Genomic DNA, 19,754 nt, shown 5'->3' with positions numbered 1-19,754 from the left:
GGTATTTCAGCAAAGTAGCGTTCCCCGCTGAAGTTACCTCAAGACGCAAGGCGGTCTGCCGTATTGCGCATGCGCACTTCAACGCCCGAAACTTCTTGGAGCCCTCAAAACTTGGCCTTCAAGGTGGCTCAGTGGTTAAGGCGGTCATCTGCTGAACATTGTAGTGCTGGCAGACGACGGACGAAGGAAGGACGGGACACACAGGGCGCTGAACTAACAACTCGTCTGCCAGCGCTACAATGTTCAGAATGTGAAACCTGCCCAACAACACACCCTGCTGGTCTACTAAGCCGGAGTACCCGGGAATGAACCCGACCACGGCGGCAGCGTTTCGATGGAGGCGAAACTCAACATGCGCACGTGTGCTGTGCGATGTCAGTGCGCGGAGAGCTCCAATACGGCACCTCTTCTTCCTGTCTTCTTTCACTCCCTCCCTTATGCCTTCCCTTAGGGAGCGGTTCCGGGTGTCCACCTAGATATGTGAGACAGTTACTGTGTCTTTTCCTTTCCTCAAAACCGAACCAAACACCAAAGCTTCGAGCCACCTATTCTTAAACTACCTACCAACGCGAGAGTAGGAGCTTGTCTTTTTTTCAGCCAGAGTTCGCTTCGGCGGACGCCGTTGTTGCGACGCGCGTCTTTTCTTTTCTCTTTCCTCTTACCTTTGAATTCGCCTCTATTTGCACGTGGCAGTGGTGGGGCTCGGCTTGAGCCAGTCGGCAGGCCCGTGCACTTCCCTTTTCATCCTTCTCTCAGTCGCAACAACAACAACAACAGAGTAGGCGCCTTAATCCAGTGCCACACCACCCTCTCTACACACGTGAGAGCGCAGTCTGGAGGCACCGCCGGATGAACTCGTACGCCTTGTCTGCAATAGTTAGCCGCATGCACCCAGCCTGATATCCACCTCAGTGTTCTGCCTTTCAGGCCCCAGCGGCCGACCTCTAACATTATCTGTGGGCATGTCCGAAACCACCCACCGTGGGGTCCGTCCTGACCTCATCTCGGTCTTTCTGGGAGACGCTCTGCTTGCTACGGACGTGATAAACAAGCGCAAAGTGGTCACCAAGGCGAGGAATGAGGCGGAGGCCGGAGGGCTCCTGGACATTTATGATCACTAACACGATGCTAGAACCAATTTTTATTTTTGTTAAGTTTTATGAAGTAAAGTTTGTCCGCTCTCCTTCCGTGCGGTTTGACTGGCCCTCCTCCTTGAGGTTTAGCATCAAGGATACCGCAAGCACGATGACAATGATGATCAGCGCTGCGATGCAGAACAGTGCAACCCAGAACAAGGGTGACGCAATGAAAGGCGAATCGTCACTGCTTTCCTTTGGTGCATCCATAGCTTGTGTTGGCCCTTGTGTTGTCGTGACCTTTTCGGTCGGGGCCCTTGTCGTTGTTGTTTTCGTGGTGGTGGTCACTATTGTGGGAAAAGCCCAAGGGGCGTAAAACACTGAAACAACGTTCGAAACATCGGACTTCCGCCCATAACTGTTAGCTACTCGAGCTGCCATGCAAGCGTCCCATATCCAGGTGCCATCTTCCTCAAACGAGGAGAAGCTGGCGGGAAGTGATAAAGTGACAACATGCCGGCCACCAGGAGGCAACGGATCCAGGTTGCCTTCGACGACGTCGGCTTCTGTGATCTTAACCTGGTTTTCGAAGTCGTACTTTAGGTGATGGAATTCTTTTCCGACTCGAATATCCACGGCGGAAGCTGCGAAAAAGCAACGTCGTTGAGGGGAAACAGGACACCATCCAGTGTGACGTCATCACAAGCTATGCCACTGATATGTACTGAGATCAGCGCTATGCTTTCGTTTCTCTCGCCAAGTTTTCACAGAAGTCATGTGTGTGTTCTGGCTGTGTATATTTCACGATGAAATTTTAAAAGAGGTCATTCTTGTTCAGGATACCACGAGCGTCTGCCTGCCATCTGACATGAAGCAGTCGTGGTGGGTCAATAGGCGAGCGAACGTTTTCGCAAACAGTTGTCCTCACGTCATTTACATACTTATGTTGATGAAAAATACTGTGCTTGATAGCGTGCCGGACATCTAAAGCTGTATTTCGTCACCTTTTTGAAGTGATCAGATCACCTAAGAATTGTTGCATGTTAAAACAACCGCATCTCAGAACCACAAAATGATCCTCAATTCCCTGCTCGTTTAAACTAGCACCTTTTCCAAAGATACGTCCGTTATGATGGACAGCAAATAGTTGCGAAGTAGTAATTCTTTCGACTGTACTATCGGTTTTCCGCACCACGTCTCTCATGATCTAAGGGTCATTCCAATTCAATTTATTGACTTTGCAACAAGTATGTAAAAAAAATTCAAATTTCCCGGTCATACTTTCGTTATGTCGGGACATTTGTATTGCTTTTTTCTCAAGACAGGATTCGAGTACACTCTTTCTGCGAAATAAAGCACAAATAATAATAAACACCCGCAGTAACGCTGCGCAGGTGTCGGGGCCAGTTGCTTTCTTCGTAATGCTGCCGAAAACACATGGCGCAGTACATCGTAAGTCAGTTCCGGCATCCCGTCACAACAGACACATGCGCATCTTTTGGTGTGGCTGCTGGCTAATACAATAGGAACTTGTCTTTTTTTTGGTAAACTACGCGCGAAATTTCTGATTCAATGTTATATTTGACTTAAAGTGGGAAGGGATATATAAGACGGCTCTCCAACGAGGCCGAAAGCAACCAACCGTTACAACAGCTCCTTCAAATGTTCCTATAGTTTTCCACAGCAGAACTGGACAGCAGTAGTGTGGCGATAGTGGATGGCAATACAGTGGATAAAGCAGCGTGTGTATATGAGCCTCATTTCCGTAAAATGTGGCGTTATAGTTATCTAAAAGAATACAATTGTATTTAGCGGACGTGTTTTTCGGTGGATATCAAACTTCAACATTATAGCAGAACGCGTGGGAAGAAAGCCGATTTTTATAGGGCATTCAAGAACGCAACGGCAACTTAGCGCGAATAGCGTCACAACAATAGAAAAAATCTTTAAAATGCACCCCTCCTCTCTCATCTGCCGACTTTACGCTTTCGATGAGACTCTCCCATAATTCGATTCCAATTTGCCCAGTTTTTCATACAGGAATACTATACTTAATAAGTGGATTAAGTGCGTGCGAGCCCCACAATACACGTTGCTTTTTAAAGTTCGTACCGTTTCCACACGACGTGAGATGAGCTCCTGGCCATGTCCACGTTACGTTCGCCAGGAGAGTTCTGTCCTTTCTCGGCTCCAGTACTTTCGCGGTGAAGTCCCGCATGGATGCTGGAGGGATTTGCTCTTCCAGAATATCTTCCTTGACAATGAAAGGCTCTCCGGACACCACCCTCTGAAAATTGTCCACTGGCTCACGGGCTGGGCCGGTGGTGTCGTCGTGGGTGCTGTCGATAATCTTGAACCACGATATCGGGTACGCGGTCACCGGTTCGAGGCTCGGTTTCAGGTCTGTTTCTGCGGGAGTAACAGCCGGTGAAGGGGCATAAGAAGAAAAAGGGAAGGAATTCAGACGACCAGTTAGTTCGCAAGGCCATTAAAAAAACTTATGAAGGTGATTAGGTTACTTCCTAATTGCAAACACGAGCGCAGCTCTGTAGGTGATTTATTTTTTTGACATACGAGGGGGTACCCAAAAGAAACCGGACTTATTTTTGTTTGAACTTATTTGTTCACATTTTAAGCACAGACCTTCAATCTCCTTCAAAGTATTCCCAACTTGCAATGATACGCTTGTCGAATCTTTCATTCCATTTTTGAAAACATTGTTTAAATTCTTTTTTTGTGATGCTTGACAGTGCCTCCGTCGTTTTTTTCTTCACCTCAGCAACATCAGCGAAACGCTTTCCATTCACCTATTTTTTCATTCTAGGAAACATAGAAAGTAGCACGGGGCAAGGTCGGGAGAGTATGAGGGCTGAGGAATAGAGGTCATGCCATTTTTGGAGCAAAATTGTCGTAGAGACAGGGCTGTGTGAGCAGGGGCATTGCCATGATTGAAAAACCAGTCATCCGACCACCACAAATCTGGCCGCTTCCACCGCACACTGTTGCCCAATCTTTTCAAAACATGGAAGTAGAACGCCTGGCTAACTGTCTGGCCCTGCGAAACAAATTCGCAATGAACGACTCCTGTCACGTCGAAAAAACAAATCAGCATTGTTTTGAGGTTTGATTTCACCTGACGAGCTTTCTTGAGGCGAGGTGAATTTGAAGTTTTCCATTGACATGATTGTTTCTTTGATTCAGGATGCAATTCAGGAACACTTGAGTTGTCCCCATAGCATCGTCCTTGTACGTCTTTCTTAATATTTCAAGAGCTTCCATTCAACTTTCTCCGAGCAAAGATAAGAATTTCACCGGCGCACGCTGTTCACGAAAATCAGCCATTGCAAAAACGACACTCACACAAAACAGCCGTCACTCTAAAACTCTGCCTAAACTAGTCTGACCTCCTTCAACGACGGCACTCGGCTTACTGACTCAGAAATGTTCGTTCTATGCGCTCCTAGTGGCAAAACGCGGTACCACAGAAGCTTTGCCGACAAAAAAATTTAGTCCGGTTTCTTTTGGGTACCCCCTCGTACAGTTGAGCCCACTTATAACGAACTTGATCGTCACTCGGCATTGGTTCGTTGTATCCAAAGTTCGTAGTAAGTGGGGTTCGAACCCCAGACCAGGACGAATTTTTCTTTAACTAGAAGTTTGCGAGAAAGCTGTAAAGCTTTCCTTTGTAGCCGTACACTCTTAAATAAGGCAGTAAAAGGTAGAAAATACAGCAGTTGCTGACTCCTATGTCATTTTGCTATTTTTTACAAACTACTTGCCTACCTCTCATGGTATAGTCAGTAAAAGTAGTCTTTGCTTTCTTCTTACTAACTGCGGTCGCTAGTTAGCACCTGGTTAGTAACCGTTGCATGAACCCTAAAATCGCCGCTCAGTGCTTACGGTGCTCGGCTGCTGGCCCGAAAGAGGCGGGTTCGAACCCGGCCGCAGTGGTCGAATTTGAATGGAGGCGAAAGTCTAGAGGCCCGTCTACTATGCGATGTCAGAGCACGTTAAAGAATCCCAGGTGGTCTAAATTTCCGGAGCCCTTCACTACGGCGTCGCTCACAGCCTGAGTAGCTTTGGCACGTTAAACCCCACATACCATAACTGCACATTAAAATACAGTGAGAGAACATAACTGACACTGACTGTTGTGTGAACAAATTGGTTTTGTAACTTAACATTTCTGCAGGGGCGTGCAGCAAGGTATGCTAACCTGTTTCTATAAAGCCACAAGCCCGTAAATGAGAGCCTGAACTATGGAATGGATCAGACGGAGAAAGAGTTACTGTGCACTTATGTGTCTCGCATCCGTAACCATTTCTTGTTCGTGTTTTTCTTGCATTCTGGACCCTTGTGTGTGCCCTGTAAGGCTCTTTTATGCAATCACCTCGCATAATTTGTACATGTAATGCGCTATTTGTCTAAGCCCTAGCGTGTGACTTACGGCCAGAAGGCATTGGCAGCTATGGGCGTGATCGGAAATTGACGAAATTGATCTTGCAGCTTCATTTATTTTTGCATCATGCATAAATTTAGCAAGCTATGCAGCGCACCGGGTGAGAACGCTAGCAGCATCTGCGAAATGTTGCTAAGCATTTTCTTAGTAAATACCCCTAGCATTTTGTTTGCGATTGCAGTGCTCTTCTCTAGTTTATTGAGGTAGTAACTTTCACTAATTTGGCTTTTACTACTTCCGGCTACTATGAAGGTAGCGATCTGTGTGACAAGTAATTGCTTAGTAGTTACTTAAGGAATTCTCTGACTTTTCCTCAAAAGTTTTTTTGGTTTGGTTTATTGGGGTTTTAACGTCCCGAAGCAACTCAGGCTATGAGAGACGCCGTAGTACAGGGCTCCGGAAATTTCGACCATCTGGGGTTCTTTAACGTGCACTGACATCGCACAGCACACGGGCTTCTAGAATTTCGCCTTCATCGAAATTCGGCCGCCGCAGCCGGGATCGAACCCACGTCTTTCGGGTCAGCAGCCGAGCGCCGTAACCACTGAGCCACCACGGCGGGGTTTTCCTTAAAAGTGTATGGCTGCGCTCGGGTGGACGGGAATGAGTAATTACTGCCTTATTATAGTCCAATATCTAACAGCAGGTGCTCTAGAAAGATTCGGTTCAAATGTGCAGGATATTAACTGGTTATAAATAAAGTTGTTCGCAGAGCAGTTATGAGTTTTTGCTCGGCAAGTTCATTCATATTGATAACAATCATTTTAATCCAATGTTAAAGAGGGCGCCTGATACCATAAGCGAGCCGTGGATATCGCGTGAATTGCACACGCGTATAAAAAAATCACAAATTATATCAGGTATTTATTCACACCTAAGAGAGCCTTGTTTTGAGGGCTTTAAGAAGTACAGGAATAAACTGAATTCCGATATACGACAGGCGAAGGACATACATTCTGAAACTCTTTTTCAGACGCCATCAAATTGCCCTCTTAATCTCTGGCGTGAGCTGCGGTCACTCAACTCCAGCATTTCGCCGGTTAGAAGCCCCAGTAAGACAACTAACCGTGTGATAGAATATTCTGGTAGTCACCTCGCAAAAGAATTTAACGAGTTTATACCTCCCCTTCCAATTTCTCATCACATTCATCTCATCTAGCCATTGATAGATGCCTTTCGTCCTTGTTTGCAGACCCTGTCTCTGGCCATGAAATTATGTAAACGCTTAGAGACCTGAAGAACAGTACCCCCTGTGATGCAGTTAATATCCACATTCGCCCAGTCAATCGTGTCATCGACATTATTAATGCGCCATTAGAACACATATGTTATCTACCGAGACCACCACTTTCCCTTTGAAAATGCAGGTTGCTAGAGTAGCAGTCTTATACAAGAAATGAGATAAAAACAATTTTGGGAACTGTAGATCAATCAGTAGTTTGCCTGTCTTGTGCTAGAGAAGCTTATTCTCAAACGAGCTGGGAACTTTTGCAATAAACGCGGTATAATCGCCGACTGACAATATGGCTTCAAGAAGGCCGTTCATCAGAACTTGCTCTTCTACACCAGAATGAATATATATTAAAGAAAAGTGAAAATAGAAAACTTGTTTAGGAACTTTTCTGAGGTAAGGAAATCTTTTAACTGCACAAATCATAGCAGCCTGTTTCAAAAGCTTTAATATCAAGGAATAAGGCGAAAACCACGACTTTTAATTATTTCTTATTTAGCACTCAGAAAACAGTGCGTCTAAATAAATGAATAGAAAATCAATTCCTAGAACAGCCTCCTGCGGGGTTCCCCAAGGGAATATCCAGCGACTGTTGCTAATTCATCTATATATTAATGATATAATAAGTGTGGATACAAGTGAAAGGTTCATAGTTAACACTGGCGATACCAGTTTGTTTTTATCTGGCGATACTAATCGCGTTAACAAGGAATGCGAATATGCTCTTGGAGAAAATAAAAATATGGTGTGATAAAAGTCTTCTCTACGTAAATGCCGTAAAACCTAAACCAATACTTTTTCACCGAAAACACAGAATGTGCAGTGATCTCCTTCGCCGATTTTTTAACTATGAAGAGATTGAAATATTAAGGTCATTTGGTCACTTGGCGTAATATTCACCAAAAATAGGTTGTGGGATGACCACATAACCAATGTAGCTTTAAAAGCAGCGAAAGCCATCGGATTTTTGACTCGTTTAAGAAGTTGTCTCCTGAAAGAAAGTAAAAATTGCTTTATGACGCATTGTTTCCCAAACATTTAAACTACTGCCCATTAGTTTCGGGCGCCGCTGCATATACCAGTCTAAAAAAAATGAGCTGTCCTTGAAAAGCGGGCTCTCGGAATTGTTTATAACCAACCAATACACACTCCATTAAAGACTTCTTTTCCAGAAATAAGCTTATCAACATTTTCCATCTTAATGCTTATAGACTCCTGCGCACGTGTGACGCACAAAATCGAAAACGCACGATAAATATATCGGACTTTGCCCACTTTCAGTTATTTTAATGTACATATCCACGCCGCTAGAATCTGCACTGGGTATTGCTGCCCACGTGAACACAATATGGGCGTCAAAATGTTGCATTTCAACTTAAAGTACTGCTACAGGGACAGGGAAGGAGGGGCCACGGCACACTACCCCTACCAACACGCGAATACGATTCCGTATAGAGTCTCGCAATCTATTTTTTTTTATCTTTGTTTTAGTTTGGAAGAGACCTCTGCAAGGCGGTTACACCGACTTTCGAGCCCTCGGGGACACTACATTCCCTCTGCATTCGATTCCATCCTGAATTTCCATTCGCCACTGTCGCCGATAGCGCGCATCGCTCGCCCTGCGTGGCGATGCATACAACCCGCTCAATAGTTGGTACAGTCGGCCAGAAAAGGTGTGTTCAAGGATTGAGAACCCCTGTCAAGAGGCTACATCGGCACCCAGTAACACTCTGCGAAATACCTGTACCTTTTCAATCTACATAAATGTCGGGAGGAATTATTTCAGCGACGTCGTTTTTCACGTTAAGCACAAAATCAGCTGAAACTCTCTTTCATGCACAAGTCGGGGCATGTCGCCTAGTGACGGATGTTGCAGGCACGCATCTGTATGCAGGAATCTAACCAAATATGGACTTTAAGCTCCAATGTGACACATGGTTTATATGGGCGAAGTCGTAGAGGAGGGCAACTTGCCACGCTAGTTAGAACGCTCTGGACCTCGGCCTCGGTCGGACGCTGCCGCCGCTGCTCTGCCGCTGTCATCTCTCCGTCAGCCTTCAGATAAACGTGACCGCGGTCGCCTACTGGACGAGCACGCGTGTAGAGAAAGCTCTGGACCTCGGCCTCAGGCGGACGCTGCCGCCGCTGCTCTGCCGCTGTCATCTCTCCGCCAGCTTTCAAATAAACGTGACCGCGGTCCTCTCCTCGGCGACCTTTACATTGACCTTCTACAGATTCAACATATACAAAAGAAAAACGACGTTACATTACTCCACCTTTGGAGTCTTAATTTCAACTGCTCCTCTGCATTCGAGCATCAGGAATGTCAGCGTTCGCGCGGAATTGCATTGTGCTCGGATGAAGGTACTTCTTCATAGCTTGGGGGGAAGCCCGCGTGATTGCACCTAGCGCTGCAGTTGACTGACTAGCACAAGTTGAGTTTACGTGAGTGCCTCGACGGATAAATGTGCCGAGTACATGGAAACTCACCCGTAGTAGCAACAAGGGCTGACGTGCTGAGTAAGGTACCCGAGCGCCTCAAGAGGTACTTCTCACGTGTCGTTTTCTGGCTTGAGACCTCCACCGTGAAGGTGTATCGTCCTTTGCCTACGAGCTGGCAGAAGTAGCCTCTGTATATGCCGTCATTTTCGATATAGTCGGGGTCTGGGAAAAGGTTCAGGAAAAGCACACGATGAAGGATTTGAAGAAAGCGTAGTAGCGGTAGGAAGAAGGATGGAAAGAAAAAGAGAGAGAGGAAGGGGGAAGGATGGAGATAAAGCGAGAGAGCAGAAGGAAGAAGGACGGTAAGAAAGCGAGAGAGCGGAAGGAAGAAGGATCGAAAAAAGCGAGACAGCGGAAGGAACTAGGATCGGTGGAAGCACGACAGTGAAAGAAAGAACGATGGAAAGAAAGTGAGATTGTGGAAGGTACAAAGAGAGAGAAAGCAGGAAGGAAATAATGAGATAGAGCAAAAAGGAAAGAAAGGTAGGAAGAAAGGCAGGAAGGCACCAACACAGGAAACATCCACGTAACAGACGCAACGGTGTTTTTTGGTGGATCAGAATCTTCAGTTACTTTGGTTGTCTCAATAAACCACAAAATGTAACTCAGGCTTTCCAGAATCAGTTGCTAGATATTTAAGAGAAACCTTTGACATGAGAAGAAGAAATTCGATAGTCTCGCATTGCTTCTTTATCGCTTTTTTTATATTTCGCTAGGATAATACTCCCTTCAAGTTTACATATAGGGAAAGTTCAGGTATTCGGTAATCAGTTCAACTTTCTTGTGTGGCTCACCACAAAGAAGGTAGACAAAAAGACGCAGGACATATTCCGAGCACAGCAATTGTGAGTCCAGCTTTTTAGCCGTTGATAGCGTTACGCAGTGTAAGAGGGCCTAATGTTTCTTACTATACTAGCAATAGCTCTTACCTACTCCGTCGTCCTTAAGGCGGATTTTTATCGCGTGTTGATCGTTCGTCGGCCGGTGAACTACGGCGATGACCACGGCGTCCAGAACCGGCTTCCAGCCCTTCCTGACCTTGACCCAGAACTCCACTTCGTACGTGTTAAATATAGATCCTAGCACCTTGACGTCGATTTGTAACGGCTCGTCGTCTATTGTTCTTGGTTCGGTCTCCACCCCGACGTTGACCTTCACTGGGGCCGGGCTGGGACTCGTCACGTGCAGTGTCCAGGTTCCAACCTTGCAGGCACGAAAAAAAGTGTCGGTAAGCATTTGTAATTCTCTTTTCTGTGTAATGCTTTGTAAATCTAGGGAGATTCTTTTCTCAGAGGGCGCTTTCACGGCGGACCTTTCATCCATGGACCTTCTTTCTGGGGAGTTTATGAGCAACTGTTGCATATTAAGTACACACCCCCGACAGAGTTGACGAAGAAAACTGCACATTATCTGCACCTGTCAACACCCTACAAAGAACGCTAGGTGTAGAAATGGAAGAAAAAATGGCGGACACTGCCATCTGAAACAGCCATGGCGGAAATTCCCGCGCCAGCCTCGTGGATGCGGCCTGCATTTGCGTGGGCAGCGAACGCAGCGTAGGCCAAGCTGGCTTGGAGAGGGACAGGTATTCACAGGTGGCAGCTAGGAAGTCTGGAGGCTATGGAGAGGAAGGGAACCAGTAAACACCTAAAAAGGAGATCGAAGTCAGAGCCAACAGATGGACAGAAAGAAAGTGCCTCAGTGACACCAGGAGGCAGAAACCTGAAGTTAGCAGGGAGGAAGAGAGAACACCCAGATGCTTATCGCTGGTGGCTCAAACATGAGGTCGTGTGCAGGATATACAAGGTGTTTCACCCAAGACGTAACATAATTTTAAATTTTTTTCTTTTTGAGTTGGAAGAGTGATTTTTCAGCATACCATTGTCAGCGGTATAGTATATTAGAATGCAACTAAGACGGGCTAACTAGAATCCTGGTTAACTAGTGTTGAGTTGTCAAATCTAACTATGATCGTTTGGCTTCTTAATTACTGAGAGGCGTGTATACCACCGTAAGGAATATCTATACATGTTTTTAGAATTTCTAAAACGCGCTAACCATCGGCGCTGTGACCCACCAAGTTTTGACTGCATCGCGACAAAATACATGCGCTTTTGCGAAGCTTGCAGGCAAAGCAACCTCTACAGTGACGTAACTAGAGAATTAGCCAAAATTTGTTGGGCCACAGCGCCGAGGGGAGATGCATTTTCGAAATTCTAAATAGTGATATTTATATTACTAACGGTGGGGTACACGCCTTTCAATAAATAAGGAGCCTAACAATAATACTTAAAAAACTAACTATTCAATACTAGTTACCTAGCCTGCTACATAGCACGTATAAGCTGTATTGTGGTGTACTACATCACTGATAATCGTAACTCGAAAAAAGCGCTCTTCTAAGGGGAAAGCCTGTTTTTAAAAAATGCGTAAAGTCAAGTGAAACACTCTACATAATGCAGCAGTTAAATGGAGACAGGCGAGTATCAGTCGTCTTCTTCGCAGAATGTGGCAGTTAATGTGGTAATTGTACCAGCGGGACTCAATGATGTCCTCACCACTGACACTGCACAATTGGTTGAAAGATTAGCGAAGAGAGTTAACTATAGCAAGCAACAGCACAGTACGAGCAGATCGTGGTGTGCACACTGCATTACCGGAGGGGCTAGGACGCTACGAAGAGGCTGACAAGGATTTGGTTGGTGCTGATCGGGAGATAAAGAAGTCAAGCCTGGAGAAAGGTTTCGAAGTCGAATAAATAAACAGGGATGTGCGTGGAACAGGTGTTGGTTCTGACGAGGTGGCATTAATTTCAGTGGAAGGGTAGAAAGGCGGGGATTGTGTAAGTAGGATTAGCTGGCGGCGAATAAGAAAGGGTAATAATGAAGGCTGAGCCCAGCAAAGTAGCCACTCAGAGGACAAGAAAGAAAACTATAAAAAAGGAAGTCTAGCCAACCGATCAGTTATATAAACAAAGTAAGGGGTAGAAAGGGAGCAAAATGGTTGGAAATGGAACAGCAGATAAAGGACGATAAAATAGTTGTGTGCGCTCTATGCGCGAAACATCTGAGGAATCTAGAAGGTCCTCTGTTTATCAGCGGTTATTTCCGGAAAGGTGCAACATAAAGAGAAAAGCAATAAAGAATTGATGCGACGAGGACGGCTAGGTATGCTTAAGCATCAAGGAAAAAATTGTCAGATTGCAAAGAACATGACTGGGCATCATGAATACATACCCGCAAAATGACATTGTTACGGGTTGACTATTTATGAGCCGCTGGCAAATGCAGGCAAAGAAATAAAGCTCTAGTTAAGAGTCTCATTTATGATAAAATCAGTTTGGAGGTGATGCAGATATAATTTTAGTGGGGGGATATTATTGGTCATATCGATGATCAGAGAGTATAAAACGATTTTAAAGGGAAGTTAATGCTAGACTTCTGTGAGCAGCGCAAACTACCTATATTAAATGGAGAAGCTGAATGTGAGGGACAAATCACATAGGCACTCTGGAACATGCAGACAACCATTGTCTACTGCCTAATGTCGCAGGGAAGCTGTATCAAGCTCGCAAAGATGCAAATAGGCGAGCAAGCGGAGTAGAGTCGGAAAAGTGATCATATACGTATTAGTCGCCAAATGGGAGCCGGGATCAATACAGAAATACAATAAACACGTAAGGTAACGGAAAATTATTCTTCGAACAAATAGCGCTGCTAGCATCAGGCGTTAAGGACACAGCAGACGCTGATGGGTTCACTTTTTGCGCAGATATGTCAGTCCTAAAGATTCTAAACGATTTAACCGAACAAGTACCACAAGGCCATGAAATAACATAAGTTGAAGAAAACCTACATAGCGTTGTATTGGAAACGAATAATGGCTGCAGTGCTTATTTTCGGGAATGCGGTTTTCTGCCTAGAGACAGAAGTTCACTCGAAAATAGAAATAAATCAGAGCGCTATTTGGAAGATTCCCACATCAAAACCACAAACGAGGCAATACATGGGGCATACAAGGCAAAATTACTTTCCGAAAAAAATAAATTACTTTAACAATTAGTTTCATGAAAGACGTGCGAATGTAATTAAATTAAACTGCCAATTGTGCTCTCAAAAGTAATGGAATTGTTTATCCTTGTTTCTGCAGCTGGCTGGGGGCCACCTGATATATTGAGCACTAACCCCAAGGGCTCTGGCACGTAATAGAAAGGGGCCTCTCCGTCAGAAGTGCCCTTCCTTAGAAGCCTACGCACACATTTGGGTACCATGCATGCATTAGCAACATGGAAGGTGGCATTTCCATGACAAGTCGGGAGACCAACCACGGGCCGCAGGGTCCACAACTGCCGAGCGGGGGCCTCACCACTACATGGGTTATAGCGCCATAGAGGCTCACCTAAACCGGTCGGGTACCACCCCCATAAAAAGGTTCGGCCAGAAGAGCTGCCGCATAGTGCTTCTTTGACTAGCTTTTCAAAGCGGGCTAAAATAATGCACGCCAATGTTATTCTGCATGACCTTGACACTAATGGTAATCAGGAGTTCCTTCTGAAGCACATCTAGGGAACAGTGGCTCATGGCCCCTCTGCTATCCTGACAATTTTATTCATTATCAACATCCTGTCCTCTTCTTGCTTTCCATCCACTGAGCCTCCCTCCCCCCCCCCCAAAAAAAAATAGCTTAAAAAACAAGCAAAATTCTTAAATAACACTACACATTGTAGAACCGTAACTTTAAAATTATTGTATATATACTTTGCAATCATAATTTGTGTGTGTGTGTGTGTGTGTGTGGGTGGGTGTTTATGTGTGTGTCGTCTGGGTGCGTGCGTGTTCAAACCTGCCCACAAATAAAACCCCTCTTTACCAGTAATTGAATTTGACTACTATAACTATGAAAATTCTCCACCACCTTGATTTAAGTAGTATCCTTACCTATCCACTTGATGCGAAGTCCAATGCGAATAGCACGTTTATCCTACTTCACTTTCATTCTCGAATTTAGACGCCATATTTGTCAAGCCTACTAACTACTGCCATTAAGCACAAATACCCAACACCATCGTCATCATCATCAGCAGCAGCAGCCTAACTACGTCAACTGCAGGGCAAAGGCTTCTCCCATGTCTCTCCAATTAACCCTGATTTTTACCAGCTGCGGAAAGCATGTCACCGCAAATTTCTTTATATTATCCGCCCATCTCACTTTCTGCCGCCCTCTGCTACGCTTGCCCTGCCTTGCAGTCGAGTGCGCTACTCTTCCCTTCGGTTACCATCGGTTACCTTCCCTTCGCAATACATGGCCTGCCCAAGCCCATTTGTTCCTCTTGAGTCCGATTAGGATGTCATTAATCCGCGATTGTTCCCTTACTCACTCTGCCCGCTTCCAGTCTCTTAACGTTACACCCATCATTTTTGTTTCCATAGCTGCCTGCGGTGCCCTTAACTTAAGCTGAACCCTCTTTGTTAACCTCCACGTTTCTGCCCCATAGTTTAGTACCGGTAAGATACAGCTGTTGCATACTTTTCTCTTGCAGGACATTGGTAAACTGCGATTCATGATCTGATCTGAGATAACCTTCCATATCCGCTCCACCCCATTCTTATTCTTCCAATTGTTTCCCTCTCAGGAGCCGGAGCAGCGGTCACTACCTGCACTAAGTAGACATTCTCTAACTACTTCCAGCACCTGGCTACCAATTGCGAAGTGCTGTTCCCTTGCTAGACTGCTGAAAAATGCTTTGGTTTTCTGCAGGTGAATTTTTAGCGCCACCGTTCTGCTTTGCGTGTTTAAATCATTGATCATGCTTTGCAGTTCATGTCCTCAGTGACTTAGCAACGAATCGAGAATTACTTAGGTGTTCTTCATTAACTCTTATCCCTTATTGTTCCCTTTTCAGGCCCTGGAATACCTTCTTTAAACAGGCGGTGAATAGCATTGGCGAGATTGTCTCCCTGCCAGACACCTTACCTTACTGAAATTTTATTCCTGACATTATGAAGGACTGTGGTAGCTGTGCAATCATTATAGATATCTTCCAATATTTTCACATAACACTCTCTAATGCCCTGATTCTGCAATGCCTGCATGACAACTAAGGTTGCCATTGGGTCAAATGCGTTCTCGTGATCAATGAACGCTGTATATTGGGATTTCTTATATTCTGCTCAGTTCTCTATCACCTGATTGATAACGGCAATAAGCTCTATTGTCGAGTATTTTTCACGAAAGCCTGGTTGATACTTTGGTTGATTGAAGTCTAAAGTTGTCGTGACTCTATTAGCGATTACTTTACTTTATACCTTCTAGGGAACGGGCAGTAAGCTGATCGGTCTTTAATTATTCAAGTCCTTGACGTCCCTTTCTTATGAATTAAGATAACGTTAGCGTTCTTCCAAGTTCCCAGTACGGTCGAAGTCAAAAGGCATCGCTTACACAGGTGTCACAAAATTTGGCCCACTTTTGAAGCAAACAAACAAAAACAGCGATGCGCGGACGCATCTCGCCAGCGAGGGTCGTAAAACGGTGGAGTAGGAAACCCCTGGAGAGCGGCTAGCCTTGTGTTTGTGTGGCTTCCCCCACCACCACGGCTCGCCGGAGGGAACGAGTAAGCCACGACGTCGATTTGTGTAGAGTGTCGGAGCCGCTTCTAGGCGATGTTGACAGAAAGCGCCTTGCGTGTGCTAAGGCATGTCCCCCTCCTCTTCACTCGCACGTCGGCGGCGGCGCCCTGCCAGAAATTACGAGAAGTTCCACGAAGCGACTCCCGGCTTGTGACCAATGAGGACGTGCGGCCGGCGCGAGAAGGAAAAGGAGACTGCACGACCGACACTGCTGTAGTCCCCCTCCTCTTCACTCGCACGTCGGCGGCGGCGCCCTGCCAGAAATTACGAGAAGTTCCACGAAGCGACTCCCGGCTTGTGACCAATGAGGACGCGCGGCCGGCGCGAGAAGGAAAAGGAGACTGCACGACCGACACTGCTGTATGTGCGCGCCTACTTTGGCGCGTAGAACAAACAGACATGGACCAAGCCTATATAAGTAGGGCGTTGACCGCTGTCAATTTAGTCCGAGCCGCCGTCTAAGCTTCATAGAAGCGCGCCCGTTCGACTCCCGGGAGAACACCACTCGCCCAGCCACGGACCAACGAGGAAGCGTGCGCCAGTCTGCGCGACAGCATCGTCATGGACCTCTGGTCGTCGGACTGTCGCAGTGCCCGGTGAACAAATTGTGTTTTGTTTGTTTGCCTCTCTCTCTTCTGTTAGTGCACTTTAGGGGCAATATTTACATTGTATTCTAATCTCTCTCGAGTGTAAATTTGCACGAGTCGTATTGTTTTGGTAATCACTTTGTACGTGTTTGTACTAGTGATCGTGAAATCGTCTGTAAAGTCTCTTAGTTCTGCAAACTTTGTTTTGTTTGTGAACCTTTGGCTGCGACCCATTCTTCGGCTTGCGACCGGCGAAAGCTGTGCACCAAACGACCAAAAACCTCTTCACACTTCGCAGCTGGTCTTTGCTGAGCTTGCCACGCTGAGTCGAGGGAATCTCTCAGCCCCAGACCATTACCCCCACACGCTCTAAGGGTGTCTGGGAACTTCACGATAAAAGTGCGCGAAGTTGGGTGGCAACAGCGTGACGCTAACATACTAATTCACAATAAACTAACAAAACATCCTCATTTTCAAAACACATACAAAACTATTTCCGCATTTACCGACGGTAACCACCTCAAACTCTTAGACCACCTTGAGATAAGCCTTCTATATCACAAACGTAGCTTCAAACATTTCTCAAAACAACAACGACCCATATAGAATTAATTGACGCAACAAAGCTTGCAACCACACAATTCGAAGCCGAAACATAGAGCATTCCACTCAATGTCCCCAATGTCCACTCAAATGTCCCCAATGCCGCAAGAGATAGAAACAAGAGCTATGAATCTAAATTATCATTATCCCTCCATCTCCTTGAAATTTATTATCTGCCCACCAGTAAAGAACATACTGAAGGCTAGCCTTCCCATCATGCTGATTACATCTCCTAATTTTATACCTGCTGGAGTTACTATATCTCCAAAAAATATTATATATCTCCTCATTTTATATTGTTATTACTATATCTATTAGTTATAATTATTTTTAAGGTGCTATTCTACTAAAACTATTGTAAGTATATCTCCTAGAGTTATTATTTTCCTTCAGTACGCAATAACTCTCTTCACAATCATTCCAATAGCTTCGACTTCAGCACTACAAATAAGTTTTCTTTTTTCATTTTTATTTCCTTTACTGCTATGCGAAATTCCTTTTTATTATTTGTAACTTTTTACTTCATATTGTATTAAGCCCGTTATACTTAGTTGGACAGGCTGGAACACCATTCTTTTTCCAATTCTTTTTCTTGCCCCCCCCCTTAGTAATAATATTAGTCAGTGGACCACCGTACGTTGCATGAGAAGGCGATTTGGAAGAAATCTCACCGGCAACATGTGGCTGTGTGTTCTACGTTCTTCTAACTTATGTTTAGTATCTAAATTATTACTTATTGAGTTTAAATTAAAGCAGTAGCAAAACGAAACGTTGGATTCCAGATTTTTTTACGCGGCCTATAAGACTGAAAGAAAAACAAAATATTCGAAGTTCCACAATGCCGTTTTAAAGAGAATGATCATGGCATCCATCTATACATTGGTACATATATGCAGCAGTGATGGGCAGCTTGGTCGTATTATAGGCGCCTTCTAAAATGGCAGGAGCCTACATTGGGAATTAACCGGCCACTTACCATTGCTGGACTCGGTATGGCGATGGCTAATTCGTCCCCGCTCGCCGTTTCCTGGCAACCCTGGCACGGCTTCCTGCTGGGGTCGATGAGGCTGGCGTGGATTCGCATGTTGCCGGGGCTGTTTCGCTTCACGTGCTCCACTGTCGAGTTACCGACGGCGGCGTCCACTTGGAACTGCCTCTCAAGCGAACTCGTGACCTCTTCGTCGGCATCCAGCAGCTGTTGCGGAAAGAAAACGCCGCGCAGCATGAACTGAACGCAGTCAACCTCGGAAGTGGAAGTAGACGTCACGCATAAATGAAGAAAAAGGAGGAAGGAAAACTACGTGCAGTGAAGGTCGGCGTATATTCTGTACAGGTGGAAACGAGAAATTCATCTGTTAGAAGCCGACGGTAACTTTGTTCCTTACACCCGTCAACAGAACAAAGAAGTTTCAAACGCTCGTTTTCGTCTTTAGCTCCACGGTGGATCGCTCTTACTTCGGAAACAGCCAATTCATTTAACGTCTTCGGGGTGTATAGCTGCAACAGCCATACGTTAAGGAACATGGTACAGTCGAGCACCGAAAGGCTCAGGCTTATAGAGGCCTCTACCAGAAAAGTCTTGATTTCCCGAACGTTTACAGATCAAGAATCGTTGTGAAAAGTAAATTTGATGCGTGACTGCAAAAAAAAAAACGAACAAATGATTACTCACTTCATAAAGTTGTTTACATTATTTGATGTCGATTATTAGCATGAAGAGACAAAACTAACGAAGCTGAATGTGAAGGAGCAAATTATGGAGATAAAGTACGGTGATCAGATAACTGCAGTGATTTTCTAAACTCCCAAGCTAAACAATGCAAACATTCCAATTGCTGTCATGCACCCCTCGTCTAGTTCGTTAGCTCAAGGCAACGCAAATGATTGCTGTGCGTCAAAAGCGTCCAAAGTACTAAGAAACCTCAGTCTAGCAGCGTTCTGGCACAAGCTCTATAGCCCTTGGAGGCGTGCAGCTCCTTGGCTACACCTCTAGATGATAATAATTATAGTATAGGGAGCACTTCCACTGCTACGACACGACGCCGGTGCCAGTGCGCACGCATCGATGGCGCCACATTTCTGCACGTGGCGCTCAACCTAGGTGTGACCGCGCAAGCGCACTGGAGACAACAAACAAGAGCGGTGGCGCCCTGTGCAATTTGTTTCGCACAAAGGAACACATCATCATCATCATCATCATCATCAGCCTGACCATGCCCACTGCAAGGCAAATTCCTCTCCCATGTCTCCAAATAACCCTGTTCTTTGCCAGTTGGGGCCACCGTATCCCTGCAAACTTCTTAATCTCATCCGCCCACTTAACTTTGGGCCGCCGCCTGCCACGCTTGCCTTCTCTTGGAATCCACTCCGTTATTAAGGATAACGGCATGGTTTCGACTAGGATGCCATTAAACTACGTTTGTTACCTCACCCACTCCGCCCGCTTCCGATGTCTTAACGTTATAATTATCATATTTCTTTCCATAGCTGGCTGCGTGTCCTTAACGAATGCTGAACCCTCTTTGTTAACTTCCACGTTTCTGCCCTGTAGGTGAGTACTGGTAAGACACAAGTGTTGTATACTTTTCTCATGGGCATTATAGGTAAACTGCCATTCATGATCTGAAAGAACCTGCCATATGCTCTCCACCATATTCTTATTCTTCTTGT

General features: G+C 45.5%; 1 protein-coding gene across 1 annotated transcript in view; it reads right to left on the bottom strand.

Annotated features, from left to right (window-relative positions):
• Positions 1-1,320: 1,320 nt before the first annotated feature.
• LOC149336294 (calcium-activated chloride channel regulator 1-like) overlaps positions 1,321-19,754 on the bottom strand; it is a 125,326-nt gene continuing 106,892 nt past the window's right edge. The window contains exons 11-16 of the mRNA XM_089554109.1: positions 18,061-18,279; positions 10,198-10,471; positions 9,257-9,430; positions 3,189-3,485; positions 1,594-1,720; positions 1,321-1,423 (exon numbers count right to left, since the gene is read on the bottom strand). Of these exons, the coding sequence (XP_089410235.1) occupies positions 1,321-1,423; positions 1,594-1,720; positions 3,189-3,485; positions 9,257-9,430; positions 10,198-10,471; positions 18,061-18,279 (1,194 nt within the window). The remainder of the gene's footprint in view (positions 1,424-1,593; positions 1,721-3,188; positions 3,486-9,256; positions 9,431-10,197; positions 10,472-18,060; positions 18,280-19,754) is intronic.

This window comes from Amblyomma mixtum, chromosome 7, assembly GCF_055824585.1.
Source record: "Amblyomma mixtum isolate Tamu chromosome 7, ASM5582458v1, whole genome shotgun sequence".
NCBI classification, from domain to species: Eukaryota; Metazoa; Arthropoda; class Arachnida; order Ixodida; family Ixodidae; genus Amblyomma; species Amblyomma mixtum.
The sequence above is the reverse complement of the archived record's forward strand: the minus strand, read 5'-3'. Positions and strand labels throughout refer to the sequence as shown.